A 19759-nucleotide genomic window follows, 5' to 3' on the forward strand; every position below is an offset into this window, starting at 1 on the left:
TGGAGAGTACTGTGTGCTTGGCCAGTCGAGACACAGGAGGGTCAACAGCAGGGGACTCTGCCCAATCCTTCTCTAGTTCCGGAGAGAACGGATAAAGAAGGGCGAGACGTCGCTTGCCAGCAAATGGTTTTTCTGGGTGAGCTTTTTGCTTGACCAGAATGGCGGTAAATTCAGAATAATTAGAAAACTACCTCGGGGCTCGCGTCGTTTTTTTTAAAGGAAACAGTCTTTGAAGCCGCCGCAGGCGCATCTTCTTTTACCGATAGAGTCTGATGAACAGCCGAGACTAAACTGTCGACCATCTCCCGGATATTGGACGCCTGCTCACCATCCAGTTCCAGGTCAGAGTCAGACTCTGGAGACATATCCTCGTAGGCCGACTGACGCAGAATCAGACTCATCATGGGATGTGGATGGGCTGCATGTGTAGACCCGTTTAGAGGATTTCTTATGGATCCTAGTGGGGGCCCTATTCTAAGCCTGGGGAGCTGGGTCGCCCTGGTTCCTCGAGGGAGGTTGGATGGCTGGTAGGTGCTGTAAGACCGAAACCAGAGACTAGGCGACTTTGGTTAGGTCAGCTACCAATTGTCAGAGGGAGGCAGCCCACTCGGTGGGGGCGCGAGAGCCCTCATCTACGGCGGCAGGGGGTCCTGGGGTGCCATCACGATTGGGGACATCGCAGTCCTGACACAGGGGGAATGACAGGCCTGAGGGGAAATTCCTATTGCAGGACGTGCAAGCTGAGTAACGCACTATAAGGGGAGCCTGCTTCCGCGCTTTTGAATTAGACATGCAAAGCGATGCAGTAATCTGCTAGTTTCCCTTAACTTCTATGGAAGTTATAGGGTCTCCTAGTGCGGAGGGGCTACACTTCTGTAATATACTGTAAATAGCTGGAGCCCGCAGCCCAAGCCTCCTGAGCAAGGAGAGCTTACCCCGTTCAGATCCAGGAGCAGAAGCTGCTGGCTGTGTCCCCCGGGTAAAACAGCGATTCCCCTAAGATGGCGCTGTTGTGTGATTTGGCGCTGCTGTCGTGGGCGTATGGGCAGCCTAAAAGTTTCAGAGCAGGAAAACAGCCTGCGCAACTGTCTTCCTGCAGAGCTGTGTGCAGAATAGTGAGATAGAGCCCCCACAATTGTGGGGCGGGACACCTGCACGCACAGAAACCAAGTCCTGGCACTGCTGTGAGAAGTGGATAGAGCCCCCACCTTTGTGGGGGCAGGATACCTGCGTGCCTGCATAGGGCTTGTGTCCCAGCGCTTTAGTGAGGAGCAGATAGAGCCCCCACCTTTGTGGGGCGGGACGTGCATGTATAGCATTTGTATTAGCAGCGCTGTGGACAACAGAGCAAGGACACGTGGCTTGAAAAATGCTTCGGGGACAGCGCGCTGCTGTAACGCAGCCGTCACTGAAGCAGGGAGACCCCTCCCCCGCCGCCCCAATGCTGAACAGGACCTGCCTGGAGAGAATGATGCTCCCTACCTTCGTCCAGGGCATCCGTTGGAAGCCGCGTCTGGCCAGGTAAGAACCTGAAGGGTGACAGACTTCGGCTCAGTTGCACGGCGCAGCAAAGGGCAGCGCTTGCCTAGAAGCGCGACAAGGGGGAGCACTCTCGGAGCCACTTGCCTAGAAGCCTGGGTGGACGTAAATATGGGGGGGGGGGGCGCTTTGGGCACCGGGGTGACTCAGAGCAAAATTTGTCCGGCCACTTAAGAAGAGGGGAGACCTGGTGGTGGAGCCACAGTTACCCTCTTCCCGGCTCCCGCATAGGGGGAGAGCAGGGGTGTGGGACACCCTGTTGCCCATCTGTGACTAGAAGAGAAGAGAGGTTAGAGGGCTAAAAAAAACACGCCCGAGAAAAAAAAACGAAAAAGAAATAAAAAAAGGGCCTGAGAAAAATTTCCACCTCCTAGGACACTAAGAAAAAACTGGCTTAGTTCCTGGTCAGTCACAGGGTGTACACTGCGGAGGAGGGGCTAACTTTTTTTCTTAGTTTGCCTAGTGTCAACCTCCTGGCAACAGCAGCATACACCCCATGGTCCTGTGTCCCCCAATAAGGCGAGAAAGTAAAAATATAAATATAATATATTTTAGATTATAAAAGTACTGTCTGTTTTTCATAGGCACTTGAAATTGTTCGGAAACCTTTTTTCACAAATGCGCAAAACTGATCAAGCTCTGATTAAGGAAACTGAAAACTTGAAAAGTTTTTCGTTTTTACGCAGGGAACGGCTGTCTGAATGAGGCTTAGGCCTGCACAGTCGGTTTTGTGTACATTAGCATGATGGTTTTTATGCTTTTAGATGAAAAAATGTTAAGTAATGTTTTTAGCCATATTGGAGGCCATGAATTCTTAATCCCATTGTGCTGGGACAGTGTATGTGTATTTGTTTGTATAAGTCATTATAGCAGTGAGCCCCAAGTATAATGCTGGACCAATGGCGAGGTTGAGAAAAGATTACTATTGATCACAGTATCTAGGGGTGAAAAGCTATGCTTAAAATTATTTCTGTGGTTATAACTACCCTGACTAAAAGGGGGATTTCCCACAAAGATTATTTTAATCTATAGATCTTGGAATAATAATTTCCACAATTGAATAAGTGTAAAAATAAATAAAATGTTCCTGTGCTGAGATAATCATATATGTGTCCCTGCTATGTACTGTGTAATGGCCGTGTCTGACTGCACAGGGACATGGTCTGATCATACCACATCTCCTGGGTCGGAGAAGACACAAAAGTTTACAGACATTACAGCAGGGGATTGAATATTATCCTTTGAGGTAAAAAAAATTTTTAAGAACAGGCAGGGAAATGTTTTACCTCACAAAAATAATTACCGTATTTTTTAGACTATAAGATGCACTTTTTTCCCAAAAACGTTGGGACAAAGAGGGGGGGTGCGTCTTATAGTCTGAATTGTAGGGTTGCGGGGAGTGAAAGTGCTGAGGTGGAGGGGGTCATCGGTGGCATGAGCAAGCTATAGCAGCTCCTGCCGTGACCACGTGGGCCCGCTCATTTCATATGCATGCATCCTCCCGCCCATCATCTCAGCGCTGAAGCCGGCGCTGATAGGTTGGCAGGGTGATGGGCGGGGGGTGCATGCATAGTAAAAAGCCGGCCCACATGATCACCCCTGGCAACTACAGCCTGGAGTGATCATGTGCGGCTGTATTCACTGCCCCCCGCGTATCATCATCAGCATGGGGGGCAGTGAATAAGTACGGTATACTCACTGTTCCCCTGCAGCATCGCGATGTCCTCCTGTCTGCCGGCCGCTGCTGTGTGTGTGGAGAGCGATGCGCACAGGGATGACGTCATCCATGAGTGCACCGCTAGTCTCCACACACATCAGCCGGCAGACAGGAGGACATTGTGGTGCTGCAGGGGAACGGCTCTACACAGGTCAGTGGCGCTGCTGCTGACACAGAAACGAAGACGAGCGATGCTGCAGGGAGTGAGGAAAGGGGAGTAGAAAAGTTAATTTTGTTTGTGCCACAGGATGCAGGCCATATAGCAGGATGAGGGCATATACCAGGATGGGGGTATAATATGAGCAGGATGGGGGTATATAGCAATATAGGGGTATATAGCAGGATGGGGGCTATACCAGGATGAGGGACATATATACAAGGATGGGGTTCATATACAAGGCAGGAGGATCATTACCAGGATTGTACGTTAGTAGAGAATTTGGGGACATTACCCCCATAACAGTGTCAGCAGCAGATCCTCGCCCCATAACAGTGTGTCATGACCACATTTTTTGCTTAAAATGTTATTTTCCTCCTCTAAAACCAGGGTGCGTCTTATGGTCCGAAAAATACGGTACTTGCTATCCCATTCTGTGCTATCTGTATACTTTATTACTTCCTCCCCTGCTCAGGAGTGGTGGTATGATCAGACCATGTCCCTGTACAGTCAGACACGGCCATTACACAGTACATAGCAGGGGAACATATATACGATTCTCAGCATAGGAACAAGCAAAAACATCCAATTGTGAAATTACTATTCCAAGATCTATTGATTAAAATTATCTTTTTTTCGTGAGGGAAAACCCCTTTAAGTAGTTATCCATAGAGATGGACCTGCACCAGCTCTCAGCAGTGCCAAGAGGACACTATGCAAAAACTATGCTCTGATGCCTAAATTCAGATGACCGTTGATAATTGCGGGCCCAGAAGGCCTATCTTTCTAGGATAACGGGTCAGTAAGAACTTACCTCCAGATCCAGCGCCGTGGTTTCCATTGGAGTGCTGTGAGTTCCAGAGTCCCGATAGCTTGTGAGCAGACAGAAAAGAACTAGGGTCCCAGTCCCCAGAGTTTCCTTGGCAGGAAGATGAAGAGGAAGAGGAGGAGGAAGAAGATGATGTGGAGGATGAGGAGGACGACGACGAGGATGAGGAGGAGTGTGAGCCACCACCACAAGTTTGGGACTTGCAGGAAGTATGTGACAATGACACCTGCAATAGAAACAGACAGAACATTTGTACAATATGCAAAAATGACCTTAACATGACTGCAAATAAAAGCAAATAAGATAAGTGGATCATTCACCAGATTCACATTAAGTACACAAGCCTCATGAGGTGTAAAAAATACTTACTACAGTTCATATGACAACATTTTTTGCCAGATTAATTTTTGCAATGCAATTCATTAGCTGAATTTGTAAGGATATCTGCTATGTAATCTGAAAACAGCAAGTCGTAGGGGCAGAGACCCCGATTCCAGTGATGTATCACTAACTGAACTGTAGTTCCAATAAAGAAAAAAAAAACCTAAAAATCTGTATTTTATTAGCAGGAGATCATTACAGGACTAGCTGTCTCATGCAATGCAGTCCTTTTGCTCTGTGTAACCTCACCCCCATCACTGATCAGGGGCAGTCAATGAAGTGTACCCAGAAAGATGCCAATCACTGGTGTGGGTGGGGTTATACAGAGCTCAGCATTCAGAACATGATGGATCAGCAGCAGATAAAACAGGGTTTTTATAAAAACTGCATCAAGCAACTCAGCGATAATAGCTGGAATCTTGGCCTCTATCCATACACAGCAAGCTTTCAAATTACATACTAAAAACCTGCTGACTGATTCCCTTTAACTGAAGACTCCTCATTTCTGCACTCTGGCAGAATAGGCAACCATTGTGCACACTCTTGCAACAGACCATGAAGCTCCAACAGCAAACAGAACCCTAGGTACAGTCTCCTAGACATCATATTAAGTAGAAATATATTGTTGGATCCAGATTTAAAATCGGATCACATTGTGGTGTGCTGCTTATACCAATAAGTGACGCAAGTAAAAGGCTCAACCTTTTCAAAGATACAGATGTCTATGAGGTGGGGTACCGGGCTGTGTCTACGGCTGGAGGAGAGGTGGGGTACTGGGCTGCGTCTGCGGCTGGAGGCGAGGTGGGGTACAGGGCTGTGTCTACGGCTGGAGGCGAGGTACTGGGCTGTGTCTGCGGCTGGAGGCGAGGTACTGGGCTGCGTCTGCGGCTGGAGGAGAGGTGGGGTACTGGGCTGCGTCTGCGGCTGGAGGCGAGGTGGGGTACAGGGCTGTGTCTACGGCTGGAGGCGAGGTACTGGGCTGTGTCTGCGGCTGGAGGCGAGGTGGGGTACAGGGCTGTGTCTACGGCTGGAGGCGAGGTACTGGGCTGCGTCTGCGGCTGGAGGCGAGAAGGGTACTGGCCTGTGTCCAGGGCTGTGGAGTCGGTTAGCCAAACCTTCAAGTCCGACTCCTCAAATTCCCTTGCACCGACTCAGACTCCCACATATATTGCTTATAGTTAAGTGACAAATGTATTGTAGTGCAATGTGAACATCAGACATTTAATCATTTTTATGATACAATAATCAAGATATTTGGATAGAACATAAAATATATTTATTGGAATACAACTTTAGAACACAAAAAACTGTAATAAATTGTAAATATGTAATACACTATGTAATATACAGTAGATTACATATATTTTATGTGTATATATTATATATTACATATTGTATTACATATTTACAATTTATTAGGTTTTTTGTGCTCTGAAGTTGTATTCCAATAAATATATTTATGATCTAAATATCTTGATTATTGTATCATAAAAATGATTAAATGTCTGATGTTCACATTGTACAACAATACATTTGTCACTTAAATATAAGCAATATACTAAATGCTATTATTTAGTATGTTTTTATTGAAAACGTTTTTTTGCCAGTTACATAGTGTTGTGTGTATAATATATATTATATACACATATATACACACACACACACACACACACACACACACACACACACACACACATATATTCAATATAAGGTGGCCATATCCAGATTAAGGGGGCTAGTTTTAGGATGGGGGGGCTATGAGGGAAATATACCCTATATGATTTTTGGGGGTGCGTCTTATAATCAGGTGCGTCTTATAAAGCGAAGAATACGGTATAGGTATTAGATATAGATATAGATTAGATATATATATATATATATATATATATATATATATATATATATATATATATATATATATATCACTATGCAATACACTATGTAAGTGGCAAAAAACAGTTTAACAAAAACATAAATAGAAATAGAATTGCCTCCATCAGATCCTCCTTCGCAGATGACCTCAAATCTGACCTAATAATTCTAAAGATAAAAGAACAACCTCTCTACAGTAACTTGGGTTGGAGGCAAAGCCGTAACCACATGGGCAACATCTCTAACAAAGTTTTGATGAATGGTTGAAATTTTTCTATTTCTTTGAGAGCAAGTGAAACATTTTACTGAAATCTGGTCAATGTGCTGCCATAGGAGACGGAGTGAAATCTTTTTCCTTGCAGCAACGCTTTGCCTGCTCCATGTCATCCAAATACTTGTCAAAGTTAAACTCCTCATCTGATGACGACGAAGATATGGCAGCAGTAGCACTGTCAGGCCTCAAGTCCTCTTCCGCCTGGCAGTCCTGTAGCTGCTCATCCTAACTGCTACCTCACTCAAAGCTTCTTTTCCTTTTGTAAGCTGTTGATCATCAAGCAGTATATGATGACTTGGGTCCACATAAGCAACTGCCAGAATAATTTTATTTTCCAATAGCTGTGTCTCTCTCTGTTTCATTGAAGCAGAAATACCATCTGCGATTAAACCTCCTCTTTGGGACAGGCAAAATAGCAAGTTCTTCCACTCCCTTATGAAAATGCCAGGTGTTAAATCCTCAGCTTGTAATTTTTTAGTCACGGTAAATGGGTGATTAAGCAATTCCTTTAATTCAGCTACCTGTGTCCATTAACCTTCAGTTAATGTTACTTGAGGGTTCACCATATCTATAAGAAACGATTTTAGTTCAAGCAATTGCTAAGTCATTAAATAAGTGCTGCCTCACCGAGTGGCTTGATCAACAATTGCCCCTTTCCCAGCACGTCTCTTCAAGATGGAATCAATTTTAGGGGTTCTGGCGGCAATAACCAACTTTCTCACTTTTCCAATTAGATTTCCAGCATGTCCGCCCAGTTTCACACATCCGGCTTTTCGCCGGTTTGGCGGATGCGGCGCACGCCAGTACAGTACGATACAGTACAGTGGCAGCACCGCAACGTCCGGGTCACATGCTCCGGTCACATGACAGCATGTGACCGGCGTTTGTCGCACTGCCACTGTACTGTATACACTGTACTGGAGTGCGCCGCATCAGCCAAATCGGCAAAAAGCCCAATGTGTGAAATCGGGGTCACTCTTGCAGACTCTCTCTTATTGCCAGTTGCAGCTTGTGCACAACACAGCGCATGTGATGAATATGAAAGTGTTTTGAAGCAGCTTCAACAAGATCTAATCCTAAAGTATCATTTTGCTGTCCTTCTGTTGTAATATCTGTTTGTTCCTCAGTTACATAAACAGCACTGTGGCTCCATCTCACACATACGAAACCTAAATTTTCTTCTAGATGTTGTTCATTACTCTCATTCATCAGTTTAATTGTACTTATGTTTGAAGCATTGTCCATTACAATAGCAAGAACCTGTTCTTTTTTGAGTTCGTAATCTTGCAGAACTTTTTCCACTAAGGCCTGGAGAAACTGGCCGGTGTGATGAGCTTTTGTATCTTTTACTGTCAGTGTCTTGCTAACATGTTATTTCTTTGTTACAAATATATCGAACATTGATGACAAAATAATTCCGTGAAATGCAGTGAATCTGGCATCCCAACAAAGGCAATGGGTTTCAAGATAGGACATTCAGACACCGTTTTGTGAGGATCCTCACAAAGAATGAGCAGTCAGCTTGTGGCGGTTCTCTAATCTGCTTTTGCTTTTGAAAGCATTATTTATGAGCTCAAAAACCTTTCAAGTGATGCGTTTTTTTAAAAAGCTTATCTGCTTTTGCAGCTGAAAAACGTATCCTCATAAAACGCAGCAAAAACGCTGTGTGTGAATGTAGCCTTAGATCAGGAATAGAACAGACATTTATAGGACATTTCATAATTTTCCCAAATTCCTATGAAAAAATATTCAGCACATTCTGCATTTTACTACAGTCCCCAATTTTTTTTATATATTTTAGGAGTCGGAGACGGTGCATTTTATACCAATTTCGACTCCACCAAAATGAGCTCCGACTCCACAGCCCTGGCTGCGCCTGCGGCTGGGAGGCAAGGCGGGCTACCGGCCTGCGCCTGCGGCTGGGAGGCAAGGCGGGCTACCGGCCTGCGCCTGCGGCTGGGAGGCAAGGCGGGCTACCGGCCTGCGCCTGCGGCTGGGAGGCAAGGCGGGCTACCGGCCTGCGCCTGCGGCTGGGAGGCAAGGCGGGCTACCGGCCTGCGCCTGCGGCTGGGAGGCAAGGCGGGCTACCGGCCTGCGCCTGCGGCTGGGAGGCAAGGCGGGCTACCGGCCTGCGCCTGCGGCTGGGAGGCAAGGCGGGCTACCGGCCTGCGTCTGCGGCTGGAGGCAAGGCGGGGTACCGGCCTGCGTCTGCGGCTGGAGGCAAGGCGGGGTACCGGCCTGCGTCTGCGGCTGGAGGCAAGGCGGGGTACCGGCCTGCGTCTGCGGCTGGAGGCAAGGCGGGGTACCGGCCTGCGTCCGCGGCTGGAGGCAAGGCGGGGTACCGGCCTGCGTCCGCGGCTGGAGGCAAGGCGGGGTACCGGCCTGCGTCCGCGGCTGGAGGCAAGGCGGGGTACCGGCCTGCGTCCGCGGCTGGAGGCAAGGCGGGGTACCGGCCTGCGTCTGCGGCTGGAGGCAAGGCGGGGTACCGGCCTGCGTCTGCGGCTGGAGGCAAGGCGGGGTACCGGCCTGTGTCTGCAGCATTGCAGTCAGTATCAGGACCATGCACTATGACTGGACATGCCACAGGAGCGCAGATCGAAGGCGGAAATACCATAGTAATCTCATAGTAGTAGACAGCTCAGCAGGTGATTTTTCCATTCTACTTGGAGGTGCACTTTAATATTGTGTTGTTCACATACAAAATAAATTAAAAAAAAAAAAAATCATCACCTGGAAGAAGGGAATTTTGTTTACTTACCGTAAATTCCTTTTCTTCTAGCTCTAATTGGGAGACCCAGACAATTGGGTGTATAGCTACTGCCTCCGGAGGCCACACAAAGTATTACACTTAAAAGTGTAAGGCCCCTCCCCTACTGCCTATACACCCCCCGTGGGATCACGGGCTCCTCAGTTTTAGTGCAAAAGCAAGAAGGAGGAAAGCCAATAAACTGGTTTAAGCAAATTCAATCCGAAGGAATATCGGAGAACTGAAACCATTCAACATGAACAACATGTGTATACAAAAAAACAGGGGCGGGTGCTGGGTCTCCCAATTAGAGCTAGAAGAAAAGGAATTTACGGTAAGTAAACAAAATTCCCTTCTTCTTTGTCGCTCTATTGGGAGACCCAGACAATTGGGATATCCAAAAGCAATCCCTGGGTGGGTAAAATAATACCTCGTGATAGGGCCATAAAAACGGCCCTTTTTTACAGGTGGGCAATCGCCGCCTGAAGGACTTGTCTACCTAGGCTGGCGTCCGCCGAAGCATAGGTATGCACCTGATAATGCTTGGAAAAAGTGTGCAGACTCGACCAGGTAGCCGCCTGGCACACTTGCTGAGCCGTAGCCTGGTGCCGTAATGCCCAGGACGCACCCACGGCTCTGGTAGAATGGGCCTTCAGCCCTGAGGGAACCGGAAGCCCCGCAGAACGGTAAGCTTCAAGAATTGGTTCCTTGATCCACCGAGCCAGGGTGGATTTGGAAGCTTGCGACCCTTTACGCTGGCCGGCGACAAGGACAAAGAGTGCATCCGAACGGCGCAGAGGTGCCGTGCGGGAAATGTAGATTCTGAGTGCTCTCACCAGATCCAACAAATGCAAATCCTTTTCACATTGATGAACTGGACGAGGACACAAAGAAGGTAAGGAGATATCCTGATTGAGATGAAAGGGGGATACCACCTTAGGAAGAAACTCCGGAATCGGGCGCAGAACCACCTTGTCCTGGTGAAACACCAGGAAGGGAGATTTGCATGACAGCGCTGCTAGCTCGGACACTCTCCGAAGAGACGTGACCGCTACTAGAAAGGCCCCTTTCTGTGAAAGGCGAGACAGGGAAACATCCCTCAAAGGCTCGAAAGGCGGCTTCTGGAGAGCAATTAGAACCCTGTTCAGATCCCAGGGCTCTAACGGCCGCTTGTAAGGAGGGACGATATGACAAACCCCTTGCAGGAACGTGCGTACCTGAGGAAGTCGTGCTAGGCGCTTCTGAAAAAATACAGATAGCGCAGAGACTTGTCCCTTAAGGGAGCCGAGCGACAGACCTTTTTCCAACCCGGATTGCAGGAAGGAAAGAAAAGTAGGCAAAGCAAATGGCCAGGGAGAAACTTCCTGAGCAGAGCACCAAGCTAAGAATATCTTCCACGTCCTGTGGTAGATCTTGGCAGAGGTTAGTTTCCTAGCCTGTCTCATGGTGGCAATGACCTCTTGAGATAATCCTGAAGACGCTAGGATCCAGGACTCAATGGCCACACAGTCAGGCTCAGGGCCGCAGAATTCTGATGGAAAAACGGCCCTTGAGACAGCAAGTCTGGCCGGTCTGGTATTGCCCACGGTTGTCCTACCGTGAGATGCCACAGATCCGGGTACCACGACCTCCTTGGCCAGTCTGGAGCGACGAGGATGGCGCGGCGGCAGTCGGACCTGATCTTGCGTAGCACTCTGGGCAACAGCGCCAGAGGTGGGAACACATAAGGCAGCCGGAACTGCGACCAATCTTGAACTAAGGCGTCCGCCGCCAGAGCTCTGAGATCGTGAGACCGTGCCATGAAGGCCGGGACCTTGTTGTTGTGCCGGGACGCCATTAGGTCGACGTCCGGCCTCCCCCAGCGGCGACAAATTTCCTGAAACACGTCCGGGTGAAGAGACCATTCCCCTGCGTCCATACCCTGGCGACTGAGGAAGTCTGCTTCCCAGTTTTCTACGCCCGGGATGTGAACTGCGGATATGGTGGATGCCGTGTCTTCCACCCACGTCAGAATCCGCCGGACTTCCTGGAAGGCTTGCCGACTGCGTGTCCCTCCTTGGTGGTTGATGTATGCCACCGCTGTGGAGTTGTCCGACTGAATTCGGATCTGCTTGCCTTCTAGCCACTGCTGGAAGGCTTGTAGGGCAAGATACACTGCTCTGATTTCCAGAACATTGATCTGAAGGGTGGACTCTTGCTGAGTCCACGTACCTTGAGCCCTGTGGTGGAGAAAAACTGCTCCCCACCCTGATAGACTCGCGTCCGTTGTGACCACCGCCCAGGATGGGGGTAGGAAAGACTTTCCTATTGACAATGAGGAGGGAAGAAGCCACCACTGAAGAGAATCCTTGGCCGCCTGAGAAAGGGAGACGTTCCTGTCTAGGGACGTCGACTTCCCGTCCCATTGGCGGAGAATGTCCCATTGTAGTGGACGCAGATGAAACTGCGCGAAAGGGACTGCCTCCATTACTGCTACCATCTTCCCCAAGAAGTGCATGAGGCGTCTCAAGGGGTGCGACTGGCCCTGAAGGAGAGATTGCACCCCTGTCTGTAGTGAACGCTGTTTGTCCAGCGGAAGCATCACTATCGCTGATAGAGTATGAAACTCCATGCCAAGGTATGTTATCGATTGGGTTGGGGTCAGATTTGACTTTGAAAAGTTGATGATCCACCCGAAACTCTGGAGAGTCTCCAGCGCAACGTTCAGGCTGTGTTGGCATGCCTCTTGAGAGGGTGCCTTGACAAGTAGATCGTCCAAGTAAGGGATCACAGAGTGACCCTGAGAGTGCAGGACTGCTACTACTGCTGCCATGACCTTGGTGAAGACCCTTGGGGCTGTCGCCAGACCGAAAGGCAGGGCTACGAACTGAAGGTGTTCGTCTCCTATAACGAAGCGTAGAAAACGCTGGTGCTCTGGAGCAATCGGCACGTGGAGATAAGCATCTTTGATGTCTATTGATGCTAGGAAATCTCCTTGAGACATTGAGGCGATGACGGAGCGGAGGGATTCCATCCGGAACCGCCTGGTTTTCACATGCTTGTTGAGCAGTTTTAGGTCCAGAACAGGACGGAAAGACCCGTCCTTTTTTGGCACCACAAACAAATTGGAGTAAAAACCGTGACCTTGCTCCTGAAGAGGAACAGGGATCACCACTCCTTCTGCCTTTAAAGAGCACACCGCCTGCAGAAGAGCCTCGGCTCGGCCGGGAGGCGGAGAAGTTCTGAAGAATCGAGTTGGAGGACGAGAACTGAACTCTATCCTGTACCCGTGAGACAGAATGTCTCTCACCCAACGGTCTTTGACATGTGGCAGCCAAATGTCGCCAAAGCGGGAGAGCCTGCCACCGACCGAGGATGCGGAGAGAGGAGGCCGAGAGTCATGAGGAAGCCGCCTTGGTAGCGGTTCCTCCGGCTGCTTTCTTTGGGCGTGACTGAGCCCGCCAAGAATCTGAGCTCCTCTGATCCTTTTGAGTCCTTTTGGACGAGGAGAATTGGGACCTGCCCGAGCCTCGAAAGGACCGAAACCTGGACTGTCCCCTCCTCTGTTGGGGTTTATTTGGTCTGGGCTGAGGTAAGGATGAATCCTTACCCTTGGACTGTTTAATGATTTCATCCAATCTCTCACCAAACAGTCTGTCACCAGAAAATGGTAAACTGGTTAAGCACTTCTTGGAAGCAGAATCTGCCTTCCATTCCCTTAACCACAAGGCCCTGCGTAAAACTACGGAGTTGGCGGACGCCACTGCCGTACGGCTCGTAGAGTCCAGGACAGCATTAATAGCGTAAGACGCAAATGCAGACATTTGAGAAGTTAAGGACGCTACTTGTGGAACAGATGTACGTGTGACAGTGTCAATCTGCGCCAGACCAGCTGAAATAGCTTGGAGTGCCCATACAGCTGCGAATGCTGGAGCAAACGACGCGCCGATAGCTTCATAGATGGATTTCAACCAGAGCTCCATCTGTCTGTCAGTGGCATCTTTAAGTGAAGCCCCATCTTCCACTGCAACTATGGATCTAGCCGCAAGCCTAGAGATTGGGGGATCCACCTTTGGACACTGGGTCCAGCTCTTGACCACGTCCGGGGGAAAGGGATAACGTGTATCCTTAAGACGTTTGGAGAAACGCTTATCTGGATAAGCGTGGTGTTTCTGGACTGACTCTCTAAAGTCAGAGTGGTCCAGAAAAGTACTCAATTTACGCTTGGGATACCTGAAATGGAATTTCTCCTGCTGTGAAGCTGACTCCTCCACTGGAGGAGCTGGGGAAGAAATATCCAACATTTTATTAATGGACGCTATGAGATCATTCACTATTGCGTCCCCATCAGGTGTATCCAGATTGAGAGCGGTCTCAGGATCAGAATCCTGATCAGCTACCTCTGCCTCATCATACAGAGAGTCCTCCTGCTGGGACCCTGACCAGTGTGATGAAGTCGAGGGTCGCTCATAGCGAGCTCGCTTAGGCTGTCTGGGACTGTCGTCCGTGTCAGAGCCATCACCCCGGGATGCATGGGACCCCCCCGGAGCACGGATTTGTTCCAAATGAGGGGGGCCAGGGAGCATTGAATCAACAGTGCCCATGGTCTGAGTTACCGGTCTGGACTGCAAAGTCTCAAGGATTTTAGTCATAGTCACCGACAATCTATCAGCAAAAACTGCAAACTCCGTCCCTGTCACCTGGACAGTGTTCACAGGTGGTTCTCCTTGGGCCACCTCTAGCAGAGACCCCGGCTGAGCAAGTGCTAAAGGGGCCGAACATTGCACACAATGGGGGTCAGTGGCACCTGCCGGTAGAACAGCCTCACATGCGGTACAAGTAGCATAGAAAGCCTGTGTCTTGGCCCCCTTGCTTTTTGCGGACGACATGCTGTTGTCTAGCAATCTAGGAGGGTATATAGCCAAGAATAGCGACCGTACAGTGCACTGTATAGCATACAAGCATAAAGTACAAATGAACACTTCGGCACTGGTGGGGTCAGCACCCGAGGTGCCGCTTACCGCCCGCTCCAAGCGGGTGTGTGGTCGCCAGAATCCCGTGTCTGGGTCTCCCAGAGCTTGTCTCCCTTCTCCACTCAGACTGCAAACAGGAATGGCTGCCGGCGTCCTGTGAAGAGGGGCGGGCCGTGGGCGTGCCCCAGACAAAGTGCGGGAAACTGGCGTCCCACTGTGCCCAGTGAGGGGGGTTGGAGTATGCTAAGCAGACTCCAGCCCTCGGCGCTGACGTTCTGAACAGCGTCCCACCCTTCCCCTGACTGGCAGGCCTGGGGGCGGGAACGAAACGGAACTAGGCCGCAAAAGCCGGGGACTCGATTTATAAGCGCGGCCGTCGTATAAGCACGGCCAGCGCGGAAGTCCCCGGCGCACCACAAGTCCCAGCCGCGCCGCAGTGTAAAAAAACGCCAGCAGCGGCCGGCGCGGCAGTCCCTAATACATAAACTCACTCAGCAAAGCTGCAGTGAGTAAAGCACAAGCGCGCCGCGCTGCTGTCCCTGGCGCACTAACACACCCAGCAATGCTGCAGTGTGTGTGCGCGATTTGTACGGGGACACAGAGTACCTTAATGTAGCAGGGTCCTGTCCCTGACGATACTCAGCTCCATGTCCATCAGATTCCCAGGGGCTGTGGACGGAGCACGGTCTCCTGTGCCTGGAGACCGATGGGATCCCACTTCACCCAGAGCCCTAAGGGGATGGGGAAGGAAAGCAGCATGTGGGCTCCAGCCTCCGTACCCGCAATGGGTACCTCAACCTTAACAAACACCGCCAACAAAAGTGGGGTGAGAAGGGAGCATGCTGGGGGCCCTAGTATGGGACCTCTTTTCTTCCATCCGACAAAGTCAGCAGCTGCTGCTGACTAAACAGTGGAGCTATGCGTGGATGTTAGCCTCCTTCGCACAAAGCATGAAAACTGAGGAGCCCGTGATCCCACGGGGGGTGTATAGGCAGTAGGGGAGGGGCCTTACACTTTTAAGTGTAATACTTTGTGTGGCCTCCGGAGGCAGTAGCTATACACCCAATTGTCTGGGTCTCCCAATAGAGCGACAAAGAAATATAGTTTCCCAGGTCAGTATGATTATTGGAGATACTAAATTTAGTTAATTTTGTTATTTAACTGGTGAAAATAAAGTTTGGGAATTTGTTATGTCCCGAGGGCCATAAGGTTTATAGTTTCCCATCAGTGGAGCTGTGTGGTGAGCGGACCAGTTCATAGTGATACCATTGGGGGGTCCAGGAGGGGTTTAGATCATTGCTTTTTATTGACTATTTATGGAACTGTGGTGACTTTAAAAAAAAAAAAAAATGCACCTTTGGCTTTCTGCGGGATTTTTCTTTGTAGGGCGCTTGCTGATTGGATTACTTGATTTCATATTTTGATAGATTGTACTTTTAAGGACCCAGAGACATCAAATAGGCTTGTTTTATTCCCTTATTTGTATTAGGGGAAAAAAATGGGCAATGAGTTTTTATATTATTTAGTTTTTTATATCATTATACTTTTTCCTTTACTTTTTTAGCTGTGTCAGGGGACATGAACCTGCGACCATCTGATCGCTTATACTATAAACTGCAATATCATTCTATTCCAGTATATAGTGTAAATCCCTGAATCTCATAGTAACCCATCCACGCCCAACGATCATGTTATGGGGGGCTGATGGGAGGCAGCTCATCAGCTGTGACGTAACGGAAAGGTCACAGCCAGAGCTCAGCTGACAGATGCTGGAGTTAGAGGCAGATGCCGGCTACATAATATAGCCGACATCAGCCGTATGTGGAGGGAGTTCAGCTCCTAAGCCACCCCCACAAATGGTCACCCCCAGCACAGGATGTACAGTTATGTACATATGCGCTAAGGTGTTAAAGGGATTGTCCAATCAAAAAGAAGGACCTGTAAAAATACCTAAGTGATCATCAGTGGCACTCACCTGGATCCTGTGTAGGTCACTACATGGACACAGGAGATGTTCAGGAACGCTACAGGCTGTGATTGGCTGCACCGATCAGATGTTTTTCTGATTATGCACTCTTAAGGTAACTTGACTGCTGCAGCCAATCACAGGCTACAGCTGTACAGCTGCTGATACAAAAGGTGATGCCTACGAGAGACTTTGTAGCAACCGGCGCTAGATTCAGTGGGTGACAGCAGGCGAATAATACTTTAAAAATTAACAAAGTCCCAAAACCCTTGGGAACGTTTCTTTTAGCCTGGCGATCATGTGGGTCACCAATTCTGTAAGTAAGCATGGTGCACTACACGAATCCGTGTGACTGGTGACCCGTTTCAAGCCTCACCAGTGTACATTTAGAATACAAGGCAACACTTACATTTCCGTTCCTGTCTCATGATTGAAGAGTTTTGCACACGCGCTGCCTTCACTGTTTATAATGAGGGCCTGTTGTATTAGCATTATGTTCCCACGATGAATATTTAAAGCCGCACTCTAGTGCTTTGTTGTTGTTTTTTTTCCACTCCTGGGAGTGGTGCTTTAACCCCTTCACCCCCGGCCACTAAAACACCCTAATGACCGGGCCATTTTTTGCAATTCTGACCAGTGTCACTTTGACAGGTTATAACTCTGGAACGCTTCAACGGATCCTGGCGATTCTGAGATTGTTTTTTCGTGACATATTGTACTTCATGTCAGTTGTAAATTTAGGCCGATATTTTTTGCGTTTATTTGTGAAAATTTAGGAAATTTGGCGAAAATTTTACAAACTTTGAAAATTTATGCCCATAAATCTGAGAGATATGTCACACAAAATAGTTACTAAATAACATTTCCAATTTGTGTACTTTACATCAGCGCAATTTTCGAAACAAATTTTTTTTCCGTTAGGAAGTTAGAAGGGGTCAAAGGTCATCAGCAAATTCTCATTTTTCCAACAAAATTTACAAAATAATTTTTTTTAGGGACCACATTACATTTGAGGTGACTTTGAGAGGCCTAGGTGACAGAAAATACCCAAAAGTGACCCCATTCTAAAAACTACACCCCTCACACTGCTCAAAACCACATCCAATAAGTTTATTAACCCTTTAGGTGCTTCACAGGAACCAAAGCAATGTGGAAGGAAAAAATGAAAATTTTACTTTTTAACACAAAAATGTTACTTTAGCCATAAAATTTTCATTTTTACAAGGGAGAAAAGAGAAAATGCACAATACAATTTATTGTGCATGTTCTCCTGAGTACGCTGATACCCCATATGTGGTAAAAATCAATTGTTTGGGTGCACGGCAGAGCTCGGAAGGGAAGGAGCGCCATTTTAATTTTTGAACGCAAAATTAGCTGCACTCATTAGCGGACGCCATGTCGGGTTTGAAGACCCCCTGAGGTGCCTAAACAATGGAGCTCCCCCACAAGTGACCCCATTTTGGAAACTAGAGCCCTCAAATAATTTTTCTAGATGTTTGGTGAGCACTTTGAACCCCTGGCGGCTTCACAGAAGTTTATAGCGTTGAGCCGTGAAAAGAAAAAAAATTTTTTTTACAACAAAACGGTTGCTTCAACTAGGTAGCTTTTTTTTTTCACAAGGGTAACAGGAAAAAATGCACCATAAAATGTATTGTGCATTTTCTCCTGAGTACGCAGATACCTCATATGTGGTGGAAAGTAATTGTTTGGGCGCATGGCAGGGCTCAGAAGAGAAGGAGCGCCATTTGACAGCAAAATTGGTTGGAATCATTAGCGGACGCCATGTCACGTTTGGAGACCCCCTATGGTGCCTAAACAGTGGAGCTCCCCCACAACGGACACCATTTTGGAAACTAGAGCCCTCAAATAATTTTTCTAGATGTTTGGTGAGCACTTTGAACACCTGGGGGCTTCACAGAAGTTTATAGCGTTGAGCCGTGAAAAGAAATTTTTTTTTTTTACCACAAAACGGTTGCTTCAACTAGGTAGCTTTTTTTTCACAAGGGTAACAGGAAAAAATGCACCATAAAACGTATTGTGCAATTTCTCCTGAGTACGCAGATACCTCATATGTGGTGGAAAGTAATTGTTTGAGCGCATGGCGGGGCTCAGAAGAGAAGGAGCGCCATTTGACTTTTCAAACGCACAGACGCAGTGCACTGATCGGCCGCTGCAGGACGCACGGTCGGATGCGATAAAAAAAAGCGTCGGGGATACGTAAAAAAAAAAAGTCACGCCAAAAATTGACCATGGATGCAGATACGTTATGTGCATCCCTGATCAGCGCTTGGCGGGATGCACGGACGGATGCGATACAAAAAGCGTCGCAAATACGGAAAAAAGTCACGCCAAAAATTGAGCAGGGATGCCGATCCGTTATGTGCATCCCTGATCAGCGCTCGGCGGGACGCACGGACGGATGTGATACAAAAAGCGTCGTGAATACGGAAAAAAGTCACGCCAAAAACTGACCACGGATGCAGATCAGTTATCTGCATCCCTGATCAGCGCTCGGCGGGACGCACGGACGGATGCGATACAAAAAGCGTCGTGAATACGGAAAAAAGTCACGCCAAAAATTGACCATGGATGCCGATCCGTTATGTGCATCCCTGATCAGCGCTCGGCGGGACGCACGGACGGATGCGATACAAAAAGCGTTGTGAATACGGAAAAAAAAAAAAGTCACGCCAAAAATTGAGCAGGGATGCCGATCCGTTATCTGCATTCCTGATCAGCGCTTGGCGGGACGCACGGACGGATGAGGTGTAAAAATGGACAGGGGATACGGAAAAAAAAAAAAAAAAGTTATACTCACAGTACCCAGAGGACTAGCAGGAGGATCACTGACCAGAAGAGCTGCAGAGGAACAGATGGCAGAGAGATGGACAGCTTTACAGGAGCAGCAGGCAGATCAGCAGAATGCCCAGGAAGGACCCAGCGATGGACGCAGATGTGATCAGGCCGGTGAAGACAGGTAAGAGGACGTCCGGGGAGAGCAGAGGGGGAGAGGGGGGGGGGTGAGAGCAGAGGGGGGGGGTTGAGAGCAGAGGGGGGTGGGGAAGAGCAGAGGGGGAGGGGGGAGAGCAGAGGGGGAGGGGGGAGAGCAGAGGGGGAGACCGGAGAGGGAGCTGCAGAAGCAGAATAGAGATAATGGGGGAGGCAGTCAGATCGCGGGGGGAGCAGATCGGGATGTCGGGGGGGGAGGGGGGGTTGGGGGGAGCAGATCGTGGGGGGGGCACGGCAGGGGCTATCACGGCAGCGCGCAGGGGCACCAAGGGAGCGCGCACGGGCTGCAAAGTGAGCACAGTACTCACGTGCAGCAG

General features: G+C 48.8%; 1 protein-coding gene across 1 annotated transcript in view; it reads right to left on the minus strand.

Annotated features, from left to right (window-relative positions):
- Positions 1–19759, minus strand: part of FAM193B (family with sequence similarity 193 member B) — a 112732-nt gene that overhangs the window by 70509 nt on the left and 22464 nt on the right. The window contains exon 3 of the mRNA XM_075344522.1: positions 4228–4468. Coding sequence (XP_075200637.1) covers positions 4228–4468 — 241 coding nt within the window. The remainder of the gene's footprint in view (positions 1–4227; positions 4469–19759) is intronic.

The sequence above is a fragment of the Anomaloglossus baeobatrachus genome, chromosome 4 (assembly GCF_048569485.1).
Source record: "Anomaloglossus baeobatrachus isolate aAnoBae1 chromosome 4, aAnoBae1.hap1, whole genome shotgun sequence".
Classification (NCBI taxonomy): domain Eukaryota; kingdom Metazoa; phylum Chordata; class Amphibia; order Anura; family Aromobatidae; genus Anomaloglossus; species Anomaloglossus baeobatrachus.